Here is a 23,503-nt window from a genome sequence, read left to right as displayed (position 1 = left end):
GAAACCGCACCCCTGCACCTACTCACCACCTCCTCGCGGACTCCTACCTCTTGTCAGAGGATTCCCAGCGGAAGTTATGTAGACACATTATACAAACACACTGCTCGTCTTCTCCTCTGATGGTACGTGTCCACTGGCAGCGTCATTTCCACGCTCCCCATTCATTGTCTATGTGAGCAGCCGGGCAATGCATTCTGGTAGCACCGTGGCGACTTTCGAGAAGCGGGGTGTGGAGTCGACCGTTCTTCATTTCCATAAAGTTAAGATCCAGGCTACTTTATTAGATTAATAATAATAATCATTACATTTACATAGCGCTTTATCATAGACACTCAAAGCGCTTTTGGGGGGAGGGCATGACTACTCTCTACCACCATCAATGTTCAGCACCCACCTGGTGCAACACCAGACACTCACCACACATCAGCTTGGTAGAGAGGGAGGGTAACATGTTTTTAGTGGTGGAGGAAACCGGAGCACCCGGAGAAAACCCACGCAGAGACGGGGACAACATGCAAACTCCACACAGGCCCGGGACAACCATGGTCTGAACCCGGTACCTTCTTGCTGTGAGGCTAGTGTTATTTACATAAACTTCTGGTTACTTACAAACTATACAATCCATCGTTTTATGAGTGCATAACCTATTTGTACTACTGTAGAAGTTTGGTATCATTTCAGGCATTATTAGTGGGGTAATGTACAAGAGACACTCTCGGATCCATTAGCACCTGCACTAAGCTATTCAGCTCATAACGCTAACTCGTCCAGTGTTCGACCCAGGTGGAAAAAGCTTCTGGGGGGGTGTTTGGCTCGAGGTTATGGTGCAAAGGACCCTAGGGTGAAATTACTCCAAACCATCACTTAACACCAGAAGTACCTGAATCTCTTCGTCTGTCCAGTTACGCATTTTCGTTTGGCCTCTTTGTGGCATTTTCTTTGCCCTTGTTTGTTTACTTCTGGTAGCGCAAGCTGCATGATAACCCGTCATTAACATGTTTGCTGGGAATTCTCTTCCCGACCAGCTCAAGCCCAGTTTTGGGAGCAGCGGCCTAGGCCCAGGGGAGTACGCAAGGGCAGACAGCTGCGGTACTGCTGTTTTTCTTTCATGATATACATATATAAATTTTCATATGCAAATGTTGTTGTTTTTTCAAATATATATTTGAATGTATAATATTCCTTGACAGCTCTACTCCCATCAATAATCACTTCCAAGAACTTCATGATTGTAATAAAACCACTATAAACTCAGAACTATTTCTGATTCATTGTATGGATTGTGATAAATGAGTTGGTCTGGATCAGCCTTGGTTGTGCTTCATGTAGAACAGAGAGCGAGAGTTGTTGGTGGTTGGAGTGTCAGGCTATTACGTGACCCACAAAAAAAGCTCTGCTGCATTGCTTTTTCCACATTTTTTTTCAGAATTATTCATTGCTCATAACGTGTAGGTTGTTCGGGATCCTTACTTTTGTCTGAGTCAGAGTATGAAATGTAGTCAGTAAAACATGAAGGCAAGCTGGGCAACGATGTGCAACAGGACGAAGTATCTGTAACACCGCAGCTGGACTAACATTAGTTTGATCTGGTGTCTAAAGTGGTGACTGGTTCCTACATTTGAACAGAGCAGAGAGACAAATGCAGAAAACTTGAAGTGAAAATTGTTTCTTTAACCTTGATTTTGATTGATTGATTGATTGGTTCTTTATTTCCTTGTCATCCACACAAAATGCTTAACTCAACCCAACATTTCAGTTGCAGTGATTAAAGGTTAACTACCATTTTTTTAAACCTGGACCCTATTTTCCTATGTTTTTGTGTGTAAGTGACTGAAAGGAACAACAATCTTTTAAATTGGTCCAGTATTAAGCGTGAACGCTGTAACTGGCAGCCGCAGACCAGGCTGCAATGTAACCCTTTGGGGCAAATGTTAAGCGTCAGTTTGGTCCACTAAAAGATCTGTTTTGCCACTGACAGGCTCAGATTAATATTCAAAGTGTCTCACAACATTTTGGAAAGGATCCCTACAGAGATAGACCTTTTTTAAACCTATTTGAGACCTTTCTGTAGAAACAGCTCTGAAGTCGCTAGCGCTAAACCCACAAGACTCCATTTAAAAAAGCAATACTTTTAACGTGTATAGAGCCAACATATTTTCAGATATAAATCGGTAAACTATGTGTTTATTTCTACCAAAACTAGAGTTGTGATGGTTGGAAAAGTGAAAAGACGACCCAAGGCGGCTTTCAGAGTTTTATTTTGTTTCTGTCGACTTTGAATGAAGTGTATTTTATGATCTTTAAATTACTGTTTATTTACGTGCGAGTCTGGTGGGTTTAGCGAACACAATCTTACTCTTTAACAGAGAGGTCGACCTCCTTAAAAATCCTTTCAATAATGTTATCAGACTCTTATAATAATAATCTGAGTCTGTCAGCGGCAAAACAAGCACTTTTGTGAAGGTAAATACAAGCTGGACAATAACCCTATTAACTTAGATTGTAGCTTGTTTCTCCGCTGCCGACTGCAGCGATCTCGCTTAATACTGGACTAATGTCAAAGATTGTTGTTCCCATCAGTCACTTAGACACAAAAACATAACAATAGGGTCCAGGTTGAATAACGGTAGTTACCCTTTAAACATTTCATTACATTTCACAAAAGTATAGGTTATTTTACAGCTCGTTCTTAAACAAAGTCTACTGTCTTCTCTCCCAAACTTGGCAAATAAAATCTGATACAAACAAGTTCCTTTCTTGAAGTACAACTAAAAAAAATTGTAATCATCCAGCCAGAAGAAATCATCAAAATAAAGTTCATTTTAGTAAAAAGTACATCCCTTATGTCCTCGTATAAAGGACGATAAAAAAAAAAAATGTATCTCAATTTTGGCCAGCTCACATAACAAACAAGATAACATTTAGGAACAGGCAATGGAAGATGTACAAACCCCAATTCCAATGAAGTTCGGACGTTGAAATGAAATGAAAAAATGAAATGTAAATAAAAACAGAATACCATGATTTGCATATCCTTTCCAACCTATATTCAATTAAATACACTACAAATTTACAAAATGTAATGTTCAAATTGATGAACTTTATTGTTTTTCTTGTTGCAAGTATTCACTCAGCTTTTTGGAACGTGTTGTAGGCATAAAATTCTAAATTAGTGAATATTTCCAAAAAAACAATAAACTTCATCAGTTTGAACATTAAATATCTTGTCTTTGTAGTTTATTCAATTGAATATAGGTTGAAAAGGATTTGTTTATAGTTTTAAGACTGATTTAAGGTCCTGCGGAGGCTCCACGCAGAGATTTCACCTTAGCCATGAAAATTTCACTTTATGAGGTTTTTTAACATTAATATGCATTCCCCCAGCCTGCCTATGGTCCCCCAGTGGCTAGAAATGGTGATAGGTGTTAACCGAGCCCTGGGTATCCTGCTCTGCCTTTGAGAAAATGAAAGCTCAGATGGACCAATCTGGAATCTTCTCCTTATGAGGTCATAAGGAGCAAGGTTACGTCCCCTTTCTCTGGTTTGCCCGCCCAGATAATTTGGCCCACCCATGAGAGAGAGAGAGAGAGACATCATGGCTTTCAAACGAGCAAAGTGGCAGTTGGTCAAGACCACCCCCCCTCCACCTTGCCCTTACGTAGATTCATACACACATCATTAAACCATAATTACATAAATTATGCCTACATCCATGAGGTTATATTCTTTTGGGATTTCAATTGTTGACAGACATGGTTTCCTTTAGGAGTGTATGTATGTATGTATCGTGATTTGTTTTGTGTGTATATATATATATATATATATATATATGTGTGTATAAATATATATATATTATATGTTTACCGCTGACGGCAACTGCATCATCATCGTTTCCAGCGAAAGCAGAAAATCCAGAAAATCCATGTTATGTTCTTCTTTACAAATACAATAAATGATTGACATGTGATGTGCATTCTTCTTAGATAACTAAGAGAAATGTCTCGTGATATATTGTTTCTAGAATTGTATTCTTCAACTTCTGTTTTTGATAAGAAAGAAGGAAAAGAACATCACAATAATCAATTCCATCGAATCGCAATAAATGAAAATCGCAATACAAACTGAACTGTCACCCATGTATCGTGAAAGAATCGAATCAGGACAAAAGCATATCGCCCTAGTATATAATATTAAGATAGTTATCCGTACTGTATAAAGTGTGTACTGTTCTTGTTTTTATTGGGGAGCTTTACCGTGTCTGAGGTTTGGAGTCTCAACGCTTTTGACTTTTCTAACCCTGAGCCTCAGAGTATCATCCTATCTGAGGATATCATTGATTGAAGATTAACTTCATCAATGCGCCATGCAGCTTTTGATTCCCTCTAACAAAACTGTAATGGATTTCCTAAATGAAAAACGGTCCGTGGTGCAAGCAGCCACGCCATCTATCATCCATGCTGCAAAACTGTAGTTGACACAACTTGTACTTGTTCACCAGCTAATCGGCTGGGTGCGACAGACGTTGTGCGAGCCTTGTAATCACATTATAATCCCTAATTTATGACATCATCATTCCCATATTTTGCACGGGTGGGGTTGACAAGAAAATCATTCAGCAGGGTTGAGAGGCTTTAGCTGAATTTAATTATGTCAAACTACAGTGAATTCCAACTGCTCAAGTAAAACTTGAATCTTCAATTTTCAGGACGCGCTGTTGCATTTGATCTTTGTCCACAAATTCAGCCATACAACATGTATCATAAACTAGAGCAGGCAAGATTAATCAATTAGTTGTCAACTATTAAATCAATTGTCAACTATTTTGATAATCGATTAATCGGATTAAGTTATTTTATATGGAGAAAAAGAAGGAAAACATTGTATGATTCCAGCTTCTTAAATGTGAATATCTTCTAGTCTCTTCTCTCCTCTGTGACAGTAAACTGAAGATCTTTGAGTTGTGGACAAAACAAGACGTTTGAGGACGTCATCTTGGGCTTTGGGGAACACTGATCCACATTTTACTCCATTTTCCGACACTTAATAGACTAAACAACTAATCGATTAATTCGAGAATGAAAATAATCGTTAGTTTAGTTCTATTAAAAACTTTGCTAGTGTATTTCTAATGACAAAAATGACTGCAAGAATAAAACGACACACGCATTGAAACCCATACTTTCAGCTCAACCTTTCTTAACGCGCAATTAACACAGCGAGCAGCTGTCAATCATCTAGTGGTCGGAAACGTTTCACGCCCTGAGTCCCGCCCCCACAGAAGGGTCCCTGAGGGAGGACGCACACCATGTGAGAGGTTCCTGTAGATTAGTGTGAGCGAGTCCGTCACTCCCCAGTGAACATCAGGAGTCAGCGGCCTCAACACAGCCCTGCCCTGTCACAACTACCCGCTCTGCTCAGGAACAGATACACCACCACAACCACTAAACGGATCCTTTTTTGGATTTTTTTTTATATCTTGTGATTTTTTAATATATGCGATTCTGTGCGCGTTCTGCAGTGTGATTGACTTGTCTTTTTATTGTTTGGCAGAATTTCAATTTTGCATTCATTTGCTGTTGTTTTTACGCCGTGTATTCTAATGAAATTAAAAGGGCAGAGGGTTCAACGGAGAGGGAGCGAGAGCCGAGCAATGAGATGTGGGAAGATGTTGCACGCTCGAATGTTGACTACCTGTTGCTATGGCAATGGGTTTGGATCCTGCAGGCTGCAGGACTCTTGCTATTTCTAAATAAAGCTTTGTTTTTTTTCTCGCTGATCAGTGGATGAAGATACTCACAGTTGAAACTAATCTTCAGATTTTTTAGCAGGCTGTTTAAACAATGATGCTCTGCACTCGAATACTTAACTGCTAAACCTCCTAAACAGCAGTTAGAGGATTAAAGATGACAGGATGCACAATAGAGGACACATGCTTTGTTGCTGCTACATTTTGTTACTGAGAGTCAAATATAAATGATAAAATCATGATTCATTACAAAGCACATCTGAGTCATTCTGGCGTCGATTTACAGACACACTGTGTACTGTCGACAGTAGAGTTGTAACATTTTAATCGGCACTTTGTACCATGGTCAACTCCAAGCAGCATCTCCACATTTGTATCTTTTGTTTATTTATTTATTTACTGCTGCTGCAGTGATTGCCACCAACGTAATTCCGTTGTGTCCATACAATGACAATAAAGTATCTTGAATCTTGAACATATTTTGTCATTTTGTTTTTGCTCTTATTCATAAAGTCATGATTCATTACAAAGTATATCTTAGTCATTCTGGCGTAGATTTAAATACACACTGTGTACTTCTGACTATAGCGTTGTAACATTTTAATCGGCACGTTCTCGTATCATGGTCAACTCCGACAGCAGCTCCGCATATTTTGTGTTTTTGCCTCTGCCCTCATTTATCTGCTGCAGCTGTGATTTGAAGCTTGTCCGCTCTGTGCTGTGTATCATTGCTGTCTGTCTTCTTTATTGCTTGTAATGTGTAATTGTTTTAAATGTGAAGCCCTTTATGATTTTGTATCCGTGAAAAGTGATATATATATATATATATATATATATATATATATATATATATATATATATATATATATATATATATGTATATAAAACCTTACTTACTTACTTACATATGACCCCCGAAAGCCAACACAGTCTTTCCATTGCCTTGTCGAGAATATAAACTCAACACTAATAATAAGTTATTCATTAGATTACTGAAATAGGGGAATCGAGCTGTCTTTCCAACAGTGTATTACTTTCATCCCTTTTATAAAAAATAATAGGTCACAATTGGGGAGTGCAAAATTTGAAAAAATGGACTCCACATTCAGTCATTCAACGTTTATTTCTACTTGAAAGATCATTGAGGGGCAACCCTCATTTACAACGACATTGAGTCCGTTACAAAGACAAAGAAACGAAAAACAAGAAAAAAGAACAAAAAACTACACAGAAAAGCAACGACACCGTCATAACAACAATAGAAAGCTGCTAAAACTTCATGAATTGGGACATTTGTTTTGATAAACTAGTACAATTAGGATGTAAAAGAAAATGCAACTACTTAGAGGTAGAAGTTTGAAGGTTTAAAATCAGATTTTCTAAAATGTCCAAAAGGTGCATGTGAGTTGATTTTAAGGAAGTGCTGTATTTAAAGTCTACATCCCCAAAGAGAGATGTGGCTTAATGGTTCCACACTACTATAAACTGTGTGGATGAAATGAGATGAGGGGGGTGAAAGCCCCTTGTCCTGCGTGTCTTTTGTCTTTGCATGCTGTCTAGTAACACAGTACCTTTTTTCCCCCTGTGGGGGGAGCCTGTGTGTGGAGAAAAAGGAGGACAGAAATAGGTGCTGAGACCTGATATCTGATGCTTGTGATGGGGACTTCCATGCTTACCTCAAGTGGGTTTCGGGCCATTTCACAGACAACAACACCTTCCTCCCACTCGAGGATGCAGCCGTCCTGCAGAAAGCACCCAAGTCTAATAAACAAACATTCCTGTGTGCAGTTTGCAGTGTAAGGTGCCTGACTGTGCTTCCTGGGGATGAGGGAGTTTAACCTGACAAACATACAGCAGAAAATGCTTATCAAAGGTCTGCGCTTCACATCGGGGGAACTTGATGTCTGTTTCTAGGCAACAGGAAGTTAATATACAATTAATAATATGGGACATTGCTACCTGGAAATCCACTTAGTGGTTTAATTTGCTTGGGAGCGGTCTTTTTTATTTTTAGATTACTAGCGACAAATAATTGTCTTTTTCTAATCATCGCCTACGTTTCAGTGTCATTATATTATTATATTGTATCTATGCTTGCTAAAATCCCTTGAAATGACAATATATGTCTAACGTAGTCAGAATTCATCAGGTTAGACGGTAACAACAGCGGCTCCGAATAAAACTGGCTCGGGAATTAAATGGCCTCTCTTTAGTTGTGTGGTAATTCAAGCACAGACCACTGAGCTAAGCGAGTGCAGAATATTTGGCTGTGGGATCACAAAACTATGAGAGAAAAGTAGCATGTTGTGTTTAGAGCTGCAACAGTTAGTAATTTTCCATGCAAAAAGTGCAGTTTTTCAGTCTCTAAAATATGGAGATTTATGTTCTGTTTTTATATCATATTAAACTGAATATCTTCTGACAAAACAAGACATTTAAAGGACACCTTGGAATTTGATAAACTGGGAGTTGGCCTTCTCGAGAAAATAATCGTCAGATTATTCAATAATGAAAATAATTGTTAGTTGCAGCCCTAGTCGTGTTGTATGAAGCAGTGCAATGGCCCACTGTATTTTCTTTCTTGTCAAATTGTCTTTTATTTTTAGATGCTTTATGGCCTAACTATTCTTCATAAATCTCCCAAATTCTTTGCCTAACCGACTCTGTGTTTGAATTACCAGGGCGATGCACTCAAGAAAGGGCAGATACGTGGGACGGCTCTCACTAGTAAGTATGGTTTTCAATTTACCCTTCATTATATCTTGGTTCACTTTAGTTACATAAGTGTATCTTACTCAGTTATAAGCTTTATTTTTAGTTTAGTTTTCTTCAGTTTTTATTTCAATGTCACTTAACAATTTAAGTATAATTTTTGTGTAACATTTAAGTTGCTCCTTCATGACCCCTTGCCTCCGGGTCATTTTGGTTCCTACCTGCCATTGTTTGTTTTTTAGTATAACAGAAATAACGGCAGCAACAGTAGAACCGAGAGTCAGATGTGAACACTCAGTACGTTTACATGCACACTTATATTTCACTATTATTCCGAATATGACAATATTTCAAATGCAATACGGGTCAGGTAAACAGCATTTTCTGTTTGGATATTCAGAATAAGGCCTTTGTTTCCTGAATTTAGCATTTTGTGATTAAGACATGTTGGATATGCCGGTATTATTCTGGGTTTCAGAAGCATTCTTTGGACATGTATACAGGGCGTTCAGAATTGGCGTCTCAATCAGGGTTTTTACCGCAGTTTGTGACAGTTTACGGCCTCTTGCCTGTTTACGGATTACGGTCAGCTCTGTGCGTTGCTATGGTTGTTGGACACAAACCAATCAGCTGACAGTTTGCAGGGCTGCACGGCCAAAATAAAAGGAGGAGAAACACAACTACTTTTAAACATTATCAAAAACTTTGGTATTCATCATTCATTTTCAAGAAGGTGGTTGAAGGAATGAAAGAGGGAGGCCATTTCCATTAGCTATGTAAGCAGCTTAATCGAAATATTGTCTTTAACAGAATAAGTGCAAAACAAGGAATATTATGTGCATGTGATTGTAGTCAATGATAGAGTAAAGTTGGGTGTGTTTGCAGGGTTGGTGTTGATCAAAGAGGATTTATCCAATTTAAACTGTAGCCCGCTTGTGACTGAAGAACACCAGGAATTAAGGGTTACAATTTCATGGATCTACAGATACCATTTGTTTACTGTAATCTCGATCTAATAATCCATGAAAGAATGGAAAGAACTGGAACTTCAGAGATTTAGCCCAGTGTTAGATTTTAGTTGCATCATTGTCCTAATCGTGTACAATATATTGCTTTGTAATATCACCAATCTCAGCTCTCCTGTTTGTGATTCTTTTATTTTTCCATGCAGACTATCAACGGCCAACCCCGCCACGGACATCTGGTTTTCACCGCTACCAGTTCATGCTGTTTGAGCAGCACCCAGACGCACCGGTGTCCCTCACCAAGCAGGAGAAGTCATCTTCCGGTATTGACTGCCGCTCACCAGCACCTTGAGTTCACAGTCCCGTTAGCCACTGCAGTATCATCTATCAGATACCATCTGATCAACACAACTGCCAACAGTTAGCTGTTGAATCAGCAATACAAAGATGGCACCAAGGCATTAAAAAACTCCAGACTCAAACATTTCTTTTCAAATTAACCACATTATAGGGTTTCGCGGTACCTTTATAGGCTACTGCAGGTGTTTTTGTAAGAATTAGCAAATAGATTATTCTATTTTTTGACATACAGTAGGAAGTTGTCATTTTACAACATTGTACATTGTGATTGTATCGCAGCAAAGGGGCGGTGTTCGGACCGACTCGACCCAGAGTTCCAATGTGAAAGTTATAGTCACATTCCAATTTAAATAGATTTTTATTAAGCATGCTCACAATGAAATAGGCCCTCCTAGGCTGGCTGCCTGCACAGACTGTACCGATGCAGTTGCTATGGAAGGCAGTGCAGGTAACGTTAGCCTACACTAGCAGCTAGCGCAGACTTTCTTTTGCTTAATGCTAAAGAAAGTTACAAAATAACACAAACAAACCAACCCATCGAGACAGCATCAGACCAGCATCTCCCATTTCATGCAAGGTGAAATTGCTGTTTTTATCCACGGATAAAAGTGGCTTTGAAGAGAGCATAGATAAAGGTTTCAGTTCCCCATCGTAAAGGGCCTTCTGACAGAAGGTAAAGCGGTGAAAATATTCTAAATATACCGTACAGTTGAAGGGATACTAGCCGATTTTAGCTTTGTGTCATGGAAGTGTGTGTGCAAATGAACGGCTGATAATAGGCTTTGTATATGGTTATTATATGACGGCTATGAACCACTTAGCTTTATTTGAGCTACCCGTTTTATAAATCGATTTAGGTTTTGCCTTGTTTTGTTTGAGTGGGCTTAATCCTTTTCTCAGGGTGAAACGTTTCCTTATTTGGTATTATTAGGTGCTATTATTAGTAATTTGTTTTATATATACAGTCCCGAGACACTGCAGCCAGACACCATCTAAACACCTTTAAGCCCAGGTTTTTGTTTTGTGGCTGTGTTTTCTCAGGACACTTCATTTTGCTTACTTCACCAACAATTATGAACATTTAATCGAAGCATTTGGATCATTTTCTCCAAGTGCTTGAACTTAACAAGGGAAATGTTAATGAGGTTAGTGAGCAAGTCCGCTGCAGTTTTAAAGCCTGCAGGGTCAAGGCAAGTATTGTTGGTTCCCACGCACACCTGCACATGTCTGCCTGACCACGTCCTGTTAGCCTCCCGCTAAAATCTGAAAACCTTATCAGCCATGTCAGTGCACATGAACGGTGTACATTAACTTATAATCTTGGTTACTGTTGATATTATCTCCAGATTACTTTCTTAGTTTGTCTCACAAAAGACAAACAGTGTTTGTCTTGCAGAAAGCAGAGTTATTGTTTTCTTTAAAGTTGAGGTTTTCTGACTTTTCCTCCCCCTGAAGAAAAGTCTCTTGAAGGGCGGGAAACTGCGCTTGGATTTACGGTACGGCACCTCGTAGGAGGCGTGCCCATCTGTCTGTTCTACTCGGGTCACAGCCGGTGATTTGAGGGGAGATCAGGGCGGTTTGAGACTTCAAGCGCTGCGGCCGTGAATGAGTGAAGCTGCCAGTCTCTGCTGTTTGAAGTTTTGACAGCTATGTCAGCAAACAATCCCGGCACATTAGGCTCATGTCTGTTTGATGTTGAAACCTCTGGAAAGAGAAATGTCAAAAGAAATGTACTTTGGAGTATTTTTCGTATCCGAACTCACAATTGGGGAGATATTGTTAAGGTGTTCACTTATTGTGTCAGAATTGGTTAAGCTGAAGAAATAGTAGCATGAATAATAGCCTGCTATTTAGAATATTTTAATATATTTTTTGTGCAAAACAACCTGGAGCAGACTCGTTTTCTGCACCCAGCTCCAATACAGTAGTTGCCCACACATTATGAAGCGATTGAACTGAGTGGATCCACCCATCCTTAATCTACTGGATGAGTTTAACTCCCGCTGTTGCACTTCCTCTCTCCTGCATACTGTTCTCCCTATTCAAGGGAAATTAAATTAAGAAATTCACTCTTGGATAATCAAATGTCTCATTCGATGGGTCAATTCTGGAGAGGATAACTGCCCTTGTAAAGAGAGTAATAATGGAAATAGACGCTGCGCAACATATTAAGAATAAAAGCCTAGTCATGGTTTATGAATAGAAAAGAAAATCAATTTTACAGATATTATGGTTTGGTTGAATTCAATGGTGTACCTGCTGTATTATTGATGGCCTTCACTTGGCCATGAGAGCTGTATTCACGCACAGACAAGAGGAACGGAGGGAATCCCATGTCTCCCCACCTCCTCCGTTAAGTATGTTCACTTATTAGCGTCTGTCCTCCCTCCATGTGGTATGACACAGAGAGCATTTTTCATTGCCCGTGACATTAATTGATGTGATTTGCGAAGGGAGAGCATTTAGTCGTGGGTGGGAGACTCCTAATGATCGTTTTCCACTTCCAGTAGCGCAGTCATTGACTCAATTTCATTGCAAATTTGTCGTCTTTTTTTCTTTTCATCTCTGACCATCACTTGAGTAGTCCAGGGGGTGAACAATGAGAGGTGGAGTAGGGCTGTTTTGCGGAACCGTGGGAGTCTGCCGTGCCTCCTGCGATAAGGTTATGAATGTGGGTCAGTGTACTGATGGAGACAGCTGGTTTGTTACACAAGGAACTACAGGGGGGCTGCGCTCTTGGCACCGGGCACAGGGGCGTGATCGTAGGGAATCCCCTTCGCTCTGGCTGAGGAAGGCTGTCCCTGACTGGAGGCTGCCCCTGTGCCAGGGTCGGGGGCAGGCGTGGGCACACAGGCCCTCGTGATACTTGTCAGCCACTTGGCAAGCCGTCAATATGTCCTGCTACTGTTTAGTTTGTCAAGCAAAGCAGTGTTGCCGTTTCCGTGGTAGGGAAACGGAGGCCTTGAGAGAGGCCATCTAGTGTTGTTTCAGCCTGCACGGTAGTTTGCACCAGGGGTTAATACATAGACTTTTAAAAGTGAAGCTAAAATATCTGGATCACCCCCTGGTGGCTGGCTGCAGTATAGGTCATAAACCCCGCCCCGTCCATTTTAGCAGATGGACATGGCCCAAACTAAAAAATCAAAGTACACTTCAAATAATTTCATAAAGATGTTTCCTGTCATTTTAGGTAGTTCTGATCACGCTGATGTTTGTTCAAGTGTTCATTTTTCTGATCAGTTTGGTTTTTATCAATTATTTGATGCTATAAAAATGGGCTGAAACTGTTGTGTTTTTGACAGAATAGAACCCAATTGCAGACACAACTCAGAGCCAGAGAAGGGTTAACAGATTTATTCCAAGTTCAAGGTTCCAGGTTTTACAAAAAGGGGATAACAAGTCCAGGTCCACAGAGGTGTACAGGTCCAGGGTTCTGAGCAGGAATAATACCGTGTGGTCCAAGTGGTGGTGTCGAGTCCGTTGAGAGGTCCAGTATGGCAAGCAGGATTGGTGGGGGGCAGGAGTGAAGTGGAGGCAGGAGTCAGGTTCCAATATACTGTAGCAAAAAAAGAACAATAAGAACAGGCCAAAAACACAAAGAGCAACTAGGAGGCGTTATCAACAGCGAGACTAACATGTGGTCTAAACTATGATCCGACGAGGAGTGGAAGATTGACCAGGTATTTGTAGCAGAGGTGATTGGTGTAGATGGGCTGCAGCTGGAACCCTGACTCCCGCACACAAGACTTCACTCCTGCAATTAAGGACAGAGAGGGGAGGGGGAGAGCAGAGACAGAGAGCTGTCTAGCAGCAGCCACAAAAACCTAACAGAAACATCGTGATTGACAGCTAGGATTGCCTCACGATTGGTCCGGCGAGTATATGGGCGGGACCTTGATACCGCGGCTCCTTCGCCCGATCACTACCGCGCAGACTTATGCTTTGTCTCAAATCATGCACTTCTCTACTTAACACTTGCTATTTTGTGTGCATAGTGCGTTCATGCTAACAAAGTATTGCTAAATCCTGCAGTACAAGTACCAGGATGCTGCACTCAAGACGGTCAAAACATTGAGTGTAGAACGATGAACACTACTCGCCCTCAATGGCCACCATCTTTGCTACGGAGCGGAAGCTACGGGGCCGCCAACATATTTTCAAACTTGTGCACTGAACACTGAACTATACAAATGTAATTTATGCTTGTGTTTTTTTCAAACACTATACTGTAGTCAGATAGTGAGAAAATATATCTGACTTATTGTTATATATTGTGGTGGGCAACAATAGGTGGCGATAATGCTCCGCCGGGTTACAATTTCCAATTAAAAAGAAGAAGAGCCGTCCGGTCGGTGCATAACGACCGTGTTATACAAGGGTACTCACGGAAGTATGCAAATTGAAACATACCTTTTGGCTCCAAAATTACAAGATGGTGGCACCCGTATCCGGGATATTTCGGCTTCACTTTTGTACAGTGGGAGGAAGTGTAACGTGTTGTCCATCTTTTTTTCAGTCTCTGGTTTGCGCATGCACTGTTCACCAGGTCTGGGTATTGTTCAAAAATGTTCGATACCGTTACCAATACCAGTAACGTGACTTCAATATCGGTTCCTGGACGATACTTTTTTCGATACCAATTTTATAAAATCCATTATAACAAAAAGATATTACAACATTACACATTATGGCACACATCTTTTTATTTATTTCTCAGCTCCTACAACATGCGCCCCGTCTCTGTGTGTAACGTAGAGTTTTTCCTGCGTGTCTCTACAACGTGTAACGTTACGTTAGACAGCCAATCAGCAGCATTATTAGATCTTGGTAGAAGCATGCTGCATGCTTATTGGCTCACTGATGCTGATGAGATTTACTCCTTAGGTATTGAATGACATGGCAATTTTTGATACTCTAAAGAGGCAATTTGGTCAGTGCCTAAAAAGTATTGAATTTGGTACCCTAGTCTCCTGAATTGCGACCTCAACTTTCTGATTCATCAGAAACAAAAATGGTAATGATCACCGGAAGAACAGCATCAGAATTATTGGCTGAAAATTAAAGCAAAAGTTGAAAAAAATTAAATAAAATTATCAATTTTCATCTTTTTCTGCCCCTCCATTTTTTTGCAGTACATTACAAGGCAGAGGATGTACTCTGCGATCATGTTGTGTGAATGAACGGATCACAGTGGAGTTAGCTGCTGGATGGTGCACGTTGCTCATCTTGCCTCCTAGAGCCCCTACTGCCAGCTCAGCACACTCCACAGTAATTGAAGCCATTTGCAATGTTGCAGTGTGGTAATGGGCAGATCCATGTCTACCACCCACCCACAGCCTCTACCATTAATCAGAGCTGCGTGGAGTCAACAGAGCCAGGATTTGGTTGCTACAGCAGGCCTGAGTTTCAGCCAGGAGTCGGCTGCCTTAAAGGAACACTTTGACGTTTTGAATTTTGGCTGTTTTGTGTTTTTTTTTGTTTTTTTTTTCTCACTCGTTGAGATAAGTTTCTAGATTTTTCCTCAACTCCCCACATAAATTTATAGCTTCATATAGTGTTACCACAGCTGAAATGAATAATCAAAGTAGAGATAAAACAATTACTCGATCCACAGATTAATTATTTACATGAATTAAATTACAAAAATGCCAAATATTACATAGTTACAGAATCTAGATTTGTCACACGTGATGGTAAATGATAAAACATGAAATTCGATGATGTTACCTCGGACTGTAGGAAATAATGAAGGGCATTTTTACTATTTTCTCACAATTTAATGATTAATCAATATTAAAAATAGAGCTGAAACAATTAGTTGATTAACCAGTTAGTTGATCAACAGAAAACTAATAAGCAACTATTCTGATAATTGATAAATTGTGTGGGTCATTTATTTTCTGCAATGTGAATTATGATATTTACTGAATATAAGGTTACACTTTACTTGAAGGTATCTACATAAGAGTGACATGACACTGTCGTGACGTGTCATGAATGACATAACGCTTTTTTTTAGTGTCATTCGGTTTTTGTCATGACAAGTTAGGGTTAGGGTTAGAGTTCATGTGTCATGACTGTGTCATGACAGTGTGATGACTGTGTTCATGACAGTGTCATGTCCCTCTTATGTAGATTCCTTCATGTAAATTGTTACCGAATATAATTCAGCGTGCAACATACCCCTTTAAGATTGAATATGGAATCCCCGGCAAGGTGACCGCATTTGGTAACTAGAGACCATCTTCCAGTGCTCATCTTCGAAACTTGGCTTTTATTTTGATCTCAACTACACACCTTTAAAGTTTTGTGACTGCATCTTGCACCGTTGTGACGCTAACGCTGTGACAAAATCTGTCCACAGACATATAAACACCTGGCAAAGTAGGTAAAACTACCTCTGTGGTAGTTCCCGCTACAGTAGGTGTCTCCAGGACCACATTTTGCCATGATGACATACACACACAGAGACTCACAAGGTGAAACCAATACCAGCGTCACTGTCACTGGTAACAGTCCAGTGGGGCTGCAACTAGCGATTATTTTCCATAGGCAATTCATTTGTTGATTGTTTTTTCAATTAGTTGTTTGGTCTGTAAAATGTCAGAAAATGGTGAAAATGGTCTTGTTTTGTCCACAACTCAAAGATATTCAGATTACTGTCACAAAGGAGAGAAGAAACTAGAACAATATTCACATTTAACAAGCTGCAATCAGACAATGTTTATGACTCAAACGATTAATCGATTATCAAAATAGTTGGCGATTAATTTAATAGTTAGAGATTAATTGATTCATCTTGCAATCTCTCTGCAATGTTGGCTGCTATACTGAATGCAGGATGTTCGGTATCGTTCCTCAACCCTGGTCCCTCCACAGCTGCCGAATCCTCTCTGAGGGAGACACTCCAGAGGCACTGTTCTGTGGCTGACCCCTGACCTCTGAAGTCTACAAAGAATTCCCCCCGTGTTATAAGGATAGCATTATTATAACTGTGAATGTTACGTGATAAACCTCAGTAAAGCTCTTACCCTGATATGACTCCTCTCACTATACTGCGCTGAACCGCATCACTTGGTTTTGAGTATTTTTCGAGACACTGTAAGAGGTTTAACAGGGACACCGCCCACACCACTAAATGTAGCAGTTCTGTGTCACCTCACAGCAGTCCCGATCTTCCTGCCATACCCAGACGGAGAAGCAAGGTGGAAACAAAAGGGTAGGCAGGAAGACTTTAACATCGCCCTCGGGTCCCACACTATCTGTCCTTTCCATGAGCAGGCAGATGGGAGAGGCAGAAACACGTCTCTGCACTACAAACAGATACCAGCCTATTTTAAGGTCACTTGTAAGTCTAGGCATTTGCAGGGTACCAGCCAGCGTGATAGCACCAGATATTATAAATTTACCTCACTTTGGATTGCGCCCAATGATTGCACAGCTTTAGACAGGATTATCTGTGTAAAGCATTACAAGCTGCACCTGGTTTTGACTCTCCGTCTGATCGTTAGTCTACAATAAAATGATCTTTAGTGTGACATTCTCCGAAATGTTGTCTAAAAGTACTATAATGCAGGTCCTTTATCTTTCCCTTATGAAAAGGGAAAGAGAAAGTTTGGCTATTAATCATAGACTGTAAAAATAATGGACGAAGCTTATGGGCCTGAAAAGTGAAGCCAAAGCTGAATTGCCTTAATCCTGCGTTCTATCTAATTTCCAGCACGGGGCGATTCCACTAGCTCCAAAAAGAAGTCTGTTTCTATAGCAGAGAAGATGAGCCGGGCGCCTGGGTAGATCACCTGGTAGAGCACGCGCCCACATATAGAGGATTACTCCTATACGCAGCAGCCGCGAGTTTGACTCCGACCTGCGGCCCTTTGCTGCATGTCATTCCTCCTCTTTCTCCCCTTTCGTGTCTTCATCTGTCCTATGACAATAAAGGCCTAAAATGCCCAATAAAATTATATAAAAAAAGAAGAAGAGAAAATGAGCCTACACTTGATTTATTACCTCAGTAAACATTTTCGTAATGAGTTTATGTGTGTTTTCACCTCATCAAAGTTAACTGGAACATTTTGGTCGCCTAGTTTAGCACAGCGCCATTAAAACCATAAACAACTCTGGCTTAGCTGCATCCTCCCCAGCTTCACCCTCCACCCTTATGTAATGATAAAAGTCGTCACATATAAAGTTTAAAAAAACCAAGATTGCGACGCCTGTATGGCCAAACTTGTGCAGTCCAAAAAACAGTGGGTGACGTCACTATGCTATGTCCATTATTTTTACAGTCTATGATACAGTACTACGAATTACTGATATGAGTAAAATCTGCCTCCTGACTTGTGGACTATATCCCTATATTCAGTGCAAAATTTGTTGCCTCACCCCTCAGCTTTCCTTAAAGGGTGAGGGACCTTGCAGGGGAGTTTGGGGATCTGCAGAGGCGGTGCATTATCTCCCACTGAAGCACAGGCCAGAGGGGCCACCGGGGCCATGCCCTATCATATAGGCAGGTCACTTGACTCCATTGCCCTCACTTGATTATCGGAGCCCTTTCTGCAGGCAATCCTCATTCACAGAGGGGACCTGGCAAGATGCAGGTACTCATCTGCTCATCTCCCGGTTATTATTCATCATCTTCCCCAGCTGAGCTCAGACCCTGACCTGACCTCATGGCAAACCCGGACACAGCCATTAGTGATGTCAGTCTCATAAGCTAAACATGGAGTGAGCATCAGGAAGGGTGTATGAGTAACTGTCACTTTGTGTTGAAAATAGGGCTGTCAATCGATTTAAATATTGAATTGCGATAAATCCCATGATTGTCCATAGTTAACTCACGATTATTCGCAATTTTTTTTATCTGTTCAAAATGTACTCTAAAAGGGATATTTTTCAAGTTTTTAAAGGTCCAATATGTAATATTTGTACTGTAATAAATCCAAAAATGACACCAGTGCCTCATCAGATATTTAGGAAACATGTTAAACTGAAATACTATCTTTTCTGACAACAATGCTAATGTCAGTATTTTTTCTTTTTGAAATTTACATTCCGTGACGTAATGTCTGTTTATGTTTTGATCTGTGTGTTGTTATCAACGGCCCAGTTTGACAGCCAGGCCGGGTTGCCAGATATACCTGTAAAAACGTAAACCCAGCGCGCTACAGCTGTAACGGTAGTACAGCCATTAAAGCAGCAAACAAACGAACAGGATCAACGGAGATAGATTCTACATGACATAAAAAAAAGAAAACAGCATGTTTCTAACAGTTGCGTGACCAGAGACGTAACAACCCCCTGGTAAATATTGGAGATGTATTTGAAAGATGGAGACAGCTTAGATCCCAAAAGGACGCAGAGTTGGCTTATTTCCTCCTGAACAGGTAAGCATTAGCTTCAGGCTAATTTATCACAGCTACTAGGTATGGGTATTTTTTGTCATTTCAACATTTGTGTACTCACATTGAATTATATAGCTAGAGTACCCGAGTTGGTTACTCGCAAAAACAATTGAGACACAGCCAGTAAAGTGATCCCGACTGGTCCTGGCTAACGCCGCCATGCTAACCCTGCTAACTGCTAACGTTACCGGGAGGACTAGGCAGGCAGCCCATGGCTGTTTACAACGTGTAGTTTAGCAGCTGGAGCCGACAACGGTGAGTTATTTTAAGCCACGAGAGACTAGCATCAACCGTTAGCTACTCCGCTGTGCTGTGGAGTAATGTCTGGCTATGTGAGACTAGCATCTACCGTTAGCTACTCCGCTGTGCTGTGGAGTAATGTCTGGCTATGTGAGAAAAGCGTCTAGCAACATTGTTGTGAATGCTGCGGTCTCAGCCTGGCAACCCCCGTGAACTTAGAGTCTGGGCAGGAGGGGGCGGGGGAGACGACTCTCCAGTATTTTGAATTGGTAGTGCAGTAACTATTTTAACCGCTAGCTGCCAGTATTACACACAATATTACATATTGCACCTTTAATGCTTAAGTAGTATTAGAGACTCGACGTACGTACACATCGACAGTACATGCAAATAACTTCAGTCTTATGGAGAGAACCATCTGAAACTGAACCTGCTGTTCAAAAGACCCTTTTCTTTATCCATTTCTGCTCAAGGAGCTTTGTTTCTGCTAGACATCCGCAACGTTACTGCTGCACCGCTTCCTGATTCCCCAAACTATGAAGCATCCCGGGGCCAAAATCACAGAACACGTGTGCGTTAATCAGGCGTCAAACAAATCAGCGGTGTTAAAAGGAATTTGCGTTAACTCGCTATTATTGTGTCGCTTTTGACAGCCCTAGTTTAAAACTTTCCAATTTGCAAAGAAATACTCTTAGATTCGATAGACTTTAAATACAATAATATATTCAGAAAATTGCCTGAGAAATCACAGCCTTGAAGAAAACATTTTGTCTGAAATGTAAATGAATCCTTTTGATTTATTTCTGCATTGATGGGAGGTGAGTGCACTTGATGAGCGTGGCGGCGGCGGCAAAGTGCATTTCTTTTCCCAGATATTCTTTGTGATGCCGCAGGAACCAAAATGTGGCTCCCTGATGGAGGAAACAGCCACAGCGAAGGCCTGTAAAGCAGCTTTCAGCGAGAGGTGAAGAGCAGTAACGTTTCTATCCAGGCAGTGTCAGACTGTGAGACCATTCTCTCTACAGATACCGTTTTTAATATTTGGCTTTCTTTTCAAAAGATTAACTTTCCTACGCTATTCTTGAGCAGCTGTTAATGTAGTTGCTCCACATACGGAAATACCAGAATGTCAGCGATTCCCTAGATTGCGGAGCACGGCATTGTCGTATGTACACTCAAACATGTGAAGACGCAGACGGACAGACGCTCGCTCTAGAATCTGTTGGAAGTTTGCAAGTTTTAAGCACGCAGGGCTTTGTTGCCTTGGAATCAGAATCGTGAATTTGTCTTTTTTTGTTTTGTAAAGGGAGGGGAAGCTGCAGGGAATCAGCGGTTGTCAAAATCTAAGAAGTGATATTGTCGTACCAGCCGGATGGCCGTCTGGTGTTTGTTGAAAAGGGGAGGGAAGAAAAAAAAACAGGCCAGGCGATTGAATCATATCTTCTTGCCAATACGTCCTTGCGTTCCCACCTCCATCATTACAGCAACATGTTTTATTTTCAGCAGTGCTGTTCTCAGTGACTCACATCCCAGAGCCATGTGCTGCTCAGTTAGGCCTCAGATCCCTTAAACACGGACCGAGCGGTTATGAGAAACACTCATGTAATGTCCTAGAGATTGCACTCAGCCTGTACTTAATTTATATTGGATAAAAACATGTTGTCTTATAAACGTGTGAGGTAACTGCTTAGTTATTTTGATCTATCGGCAATACAGTGTATCAGACTGAAAACAAACCTGTGTTTTAAAGGGTAACTTAGGTTGTTTTCAACCTGGACCCTATTTTCCCAATTATTTTAAGGCTAAATGACTGACGGGAACAACACTCTCTGAAATTTGTCCAGAATTAAGCGAGACAAGCTGCAATGTAACGTTAATGGGGAATTGCGCACCTTCAATTTCTGTCCACTAAAAGTTCTGTTTTTACCGCTGACAGACTCAGATTATTATTCTAAGTGTCTGACAACATTATGGAAAGGATCCCTACATAGATAGACCTTTTTGTTAAAAAGTAAGATCCTTTTTGTTTAACATGAAACAGCCCCGAAATCGCCATCACCAAACCCACCAGACTCCATTTAAATAAACAGTAATTTTATAATCGTAAAACACACTTCATTCAAAATTGACAGAAATGAAATAAAATTATAAAAAGCCGTCTTGGTTCGTCTTTCCACTTTTCCAACAATCACCACTCTGGTTTGGTTGAAATAAACCCTTAATTCACCCATTTACATGTGAAAGTATGCTGGCTCTACACACGCTAAAAGTACTGATTATTTACATGGAGTCTGGTGGGTTTGGTGATGGCAATTTCGGGGCTATTTCTAATTAAAAAAAAAAAAAAAAAAAAAAGGTCTATCTCTGTAGAGATCCTTTCCATAATGTTGTCACTTAGAATAATAATCTGAGCCTGTCAGTGGCAAAAACAGAACTTTTAGTGGACGGAAACTGACGATGCACATTTGGAGTTTATGATTACATTGTAGCCCGGTTCACGGCTGCCGGTTGCAGCGTTCTCGCTCAATACTGGACCAATTTCAAAGATTTTTATTCACATTAGTCACTTAAACCCCAATGCATATGAAAATAGGGTCCAGATTGAAAAATACGAAATTACCCTTTAAGTAAAGTTCCCTTCTAAATATCTGCAAATACTAATACATGTCATTGTTGATGTTTCATCCTGCTCCCACAGCTAAATGGGATCTATGGGCCTTCATCACAAGGTTTGATCTGGGAGAGCCTGTTGCCACGGTGCAGTTCCTCACCCAAAACTACAAAGCCTGAAGGATGCTCAGATGCCTGAAAGAAGAATCTGTCAGTACAATAATATAAAATAATAAATGTTTCCCTTGCACCAGTTCAGCTCTCGTTGCCTCTGTCTTATCGCTGAGTTAGAAAGAGATTTCCTCTTTGTGTTACACACGCTGCTTGGTTTTGATGTTGCTCTTTATCTCTGTCTCGGGGTCTGGAGCGAAGGATTTGGGAGATAGATTTTGACCTCACTGGGGATTTCTTATTAGTTTCCGAACACTGTCGACAAGAGAAGGAAGACGGCCTGATATCACAACTCAGTGTGGAAAGAGTTTATTCTAATTCAGGCGCGGAAACACGTCAGGGCCAAAAAAAGGAAGTGGGAGGTGAAACCAAGACCACAACACAGCCGGATGCCGCAGTGGAACTTGAACCAAAATACTCTACTGAGTGACAAGTCAGGGGGGAGGGACCGCAGGGCCTGGGGTGTGTTGGGTGAACGGGAACTTGCTTGTTTGTGAAATTGTTTATCATATTTCCATTGACCACCGCAATTGGAAACATTAAGGCACTTTCAGGTCCCTTGATTGTTACGGTTTCTGTTTTGTTTTTTTCAAAGTAAAAGCTGCTCTAACACACGTTGAAGTGTCCTTGACTGTAACTTTGGGAGGTTGAACCCGTTTTGAACTTTGAACAGTTGCGTAAGAGGCCCTACCTGCCAGGTCTGTAGAGGATGGTGCGGATAAACTTTTCAACCCTTTCACGAGGAGATACTTTTTCAGACTCCACGGGTCTTTGTAGAGAGGGTGGGTCAGAGTGCCCCCACATAAGGAATATTGGTTTCTAACCAGCAACTCTCCTCTGGGAGGGGTTTGTATCAATACCCCCGATGTCTGGAAAAGGCTGGATTTACATGAGGGGACTTTGATGTTCTGATGATCAATCTTTAGTTGGTGGTTTCATTGACCCTAATTTGGTGTCTCATCAGTGGGCTAGGCAGGAGTAGGTAATGGAGGTTTTTGTTCCTTTGGTGGTTAAGCCAGCCTTGGTAAACCCCTATGTGCCCTCCCGATGAACTCTGGGAGATCATCGATCAAATTGTCCTGCATCTGCTTTGTTTGCTTCCCCGACTTAGCAGTCAAAGCAGCCGCGTCCACAAACAACAACAATGCACACAAGCACACAGTTAGTCAGACAGTTCATTGCTTTTGAACAAAATGTTAAGTATCCGTCAGTTGGAATATTGCTCTTGACCCTGATTTACCCATCTTATTTGACTTATGAAATCACATTTTTTAAACAATTGGCAAGTGCAGCCT

General features: G+C 40.8%; 1 protein-coding gene across 1 annotated transcript in view; it reads left to right on the top strand.

Annotated features, from left to right (window-relative positions):
• The window catches only part of pebp4 (phosphatidylethanolamine binding protein 4), an 84,437-nt gene extending 62,145 nt beyond the window's left edge, over positions 1-22,292 (top strand). Inside the window, exons 5-7 of the mRNA XM_028579323.1 lie at positions 8,428-8,473; positions 9,630-9,746; positions 22,126-22,292. Of these exons, the coding sequence (XP_028435124.1) occupies positions 8,428-8,473; positions 9,630-9,746; positions 22,126-22,217 (255 nt within the window). The 3' untranslated portion in view covers positions 22,218-22,292. The remainder of the gene's footprint in view (positions 1-8,427; positions 8,474-9,629; positions 9,747-22,125) is intronic.
• Positions 22,293-23,503: the final 1,211 nt, after the last annotated feature.

The sequence above is a fragment of the Perca flavescens genome, chromosome 5 (assembly GCF_004354835.1).
Source record: "Perca flavescens isolate YP-PL-M2 chromosome 5, PFLA_1.0, whole genome shotgun sequence".
Taxonomy (NCBI): Eukaryota; Metazoa; Chordata; class Actinopteri; order Perciformes; family Percidae; genus Perca; species Perca flavescens.
Note: the sequence above shows the minus strand (reverse complement) of the source record. Positions and strands in the feature narration are given on the sequence as shown.